The 1686-nt window shown below is 60.8% G+C and overlaps 1 protein-coding gene across 1 annotated transcript; it reads right to left on the bottom strand.

Moving 5' to 3' along the window:
* Window positions 1-1686, bottom strand: ABB37_08077 (putative nucleolar protein; the record flags this gene model as incomplete). Its single annotated transcript, XM_015806947.1, has 1 exon — window positions 1-1686. Exon 1 carries the CDS (start codon window positions 1444-1446, stop codon window positions 1-3), a length of 1446 nt encoding a protein of 481 aa, XP_015654342.1. The 5' UTR covers window positions 1447-1686.

The raw sequence follows: 1686 nt of genomic DNA, 5'->3' as shown, positions 1-1686 counted from the left end.
TTAGTCCGAATCGGAGGCGACCACCTCCTTGCGGCTCTTCTTCGCCTTCGGGGCCTCGACGACCTCCGCGGCTTCCTCCGCGTCGTCCTCCGCACCACGCTTGCGATCGCGCTTCTTCAGAATGCGCTGGTATTGCTCCAGCGCCTCGGCCATCGCTGCCTTGTTGCTCGGGGGCTTGTTGCCCGTGTCGAAGAAGTTCAGCCGGGCCTCGACCTGCTCACGCAGCTTCTCGCCAAAGACGGTCGGCGGCGCGTCCATGAAGCAGTCGATGCGGCAGGCCAGCGCAGCCTTGTTGGCGAGGTAGCGCGAGATCTTGCCGCGGTGCTCCTTCGCGGCCCGCTGAATGAAGGTCGAGTGAAAGATGAGGCCGTACTTGGGTGTGTTGCCCTTCTTCTTCTTGAGGGCCCGGAAGAGCGCCTTCTCCGCGCCGAGGATCTGGATCGTGCTAGCGGGGGCCTTGGCGAGGTTCGTCAGCGAGCCCGCCTTGGATATCAGCTTCGCGCCGATCGTCTGCCCCATCAGCTGAGTCAGGTTTGGCGCCACGAGCATCATCTTGTCCACCAGGTACTGCGCCAGCGACACACGGTACTGGCCGAGCGAGGCGACGCGCGTCGCGAAGGTGCGGATGCAGTCCCAGTCCACCTCCGCCATGTCCCCGCCCATCGACGTGACCGCCTTCTCGTACACACGCGCGGCGACGGCCTCGTCACCCTCGAGGATGTCGCTCAGCTTCGATTTGATCTCGTCTTCATCAGCGCCCTCCAGCGAGCTGCGGTTGCCGAGCAGCAGCACCACGTTCGCGTACTTGAGCGGCTCCGGCACCTCCTTCGCCAGCTCGGGGAAGTGCCACCCGTACCACTCCTTCACACGCATGCCGAGCAAGTTCACGCCCTTGTCCATGTGCTCCATCAGGGCCGAGGCCTGGATGATCATGTTGTCGCTGCGGTGCACGTTGAACTTCACCTTGTTGCGCGAGAAGGCGTGGCCCAGACCGCACTGCGCACGTGGGATGTCGCCCTCGCTGTGCTCCGGCAGCAGCTTCTCGGCGTGCAGGCGGATGCAGCGGGAGATCTCCCCCACGCTCTCGTTGCACACGACGGGGATGTTCAGCTCATCGTGGATGGCGCTGCCGAGCTTCGGGTCCTGCACACCCAACTCCCAATTCGCCTCCTCCTTGCCGAGCTTCTTCGCAAAAGCGGCGGTGAGGAAGTTGTTCAGGAAGGTCGAGATGACGTTCTCGGAGATGCACACGGCGTCCTCTAGCGCGTTTTCAGGCGACTCAAAGGGCGCAAAGGACACGAGCTTCACCCACGGCGAGAAGGTGCTGAAGTTCTGCAGCTCCTTCTGCAGCGCGACGTCGCCGGCGCCGATCTCCTCGGTGGTGCGCACCTTGAAGATGGCGTACCCGGTGGGGGCCTCGTAGAGAGTGAAGAGAGTCTTGGACATGGTGATAATGACGATGCTTGCTGATACTTTGACTTTTCCGAATCGCGAGGCAGGTATTTTTCCTTTTGTTAAAGATGTTAGGTTAGTAATTGCAACGCACAATTAGCGCAGAGCAGCCTTTCTATTTTTCTTTCTTTCCTTAAATTCCTACCACGAAACGCAGAGAGAAAACGGGAGACACCGTGAGGCGTGCGTCGCTGAATGCAATACCGCAAAAAGGCAGCAAAGAGTACTCCTTCT

Source organism: Leptomonas pyrrhocoris (genome assembly GCF_001293395.1).
Source record: "Leptomonas pyrrhocoris isolate H10 chromosome Unknown, whole genome shotgun sequence".
Classification (NCBI taxonomy): Eukaryota; Euglenozoa; class Kinetoplastea; order Trypanosomatida; family Trypanosomatidae; genus Leptomonas; species Leptomonas pyrrhocoris.
The sequence above is the reverse complement of the archived record's forward strand: the minus strand, read 5'-3'. Positions and strand labels throughout refer to the sequence as shown.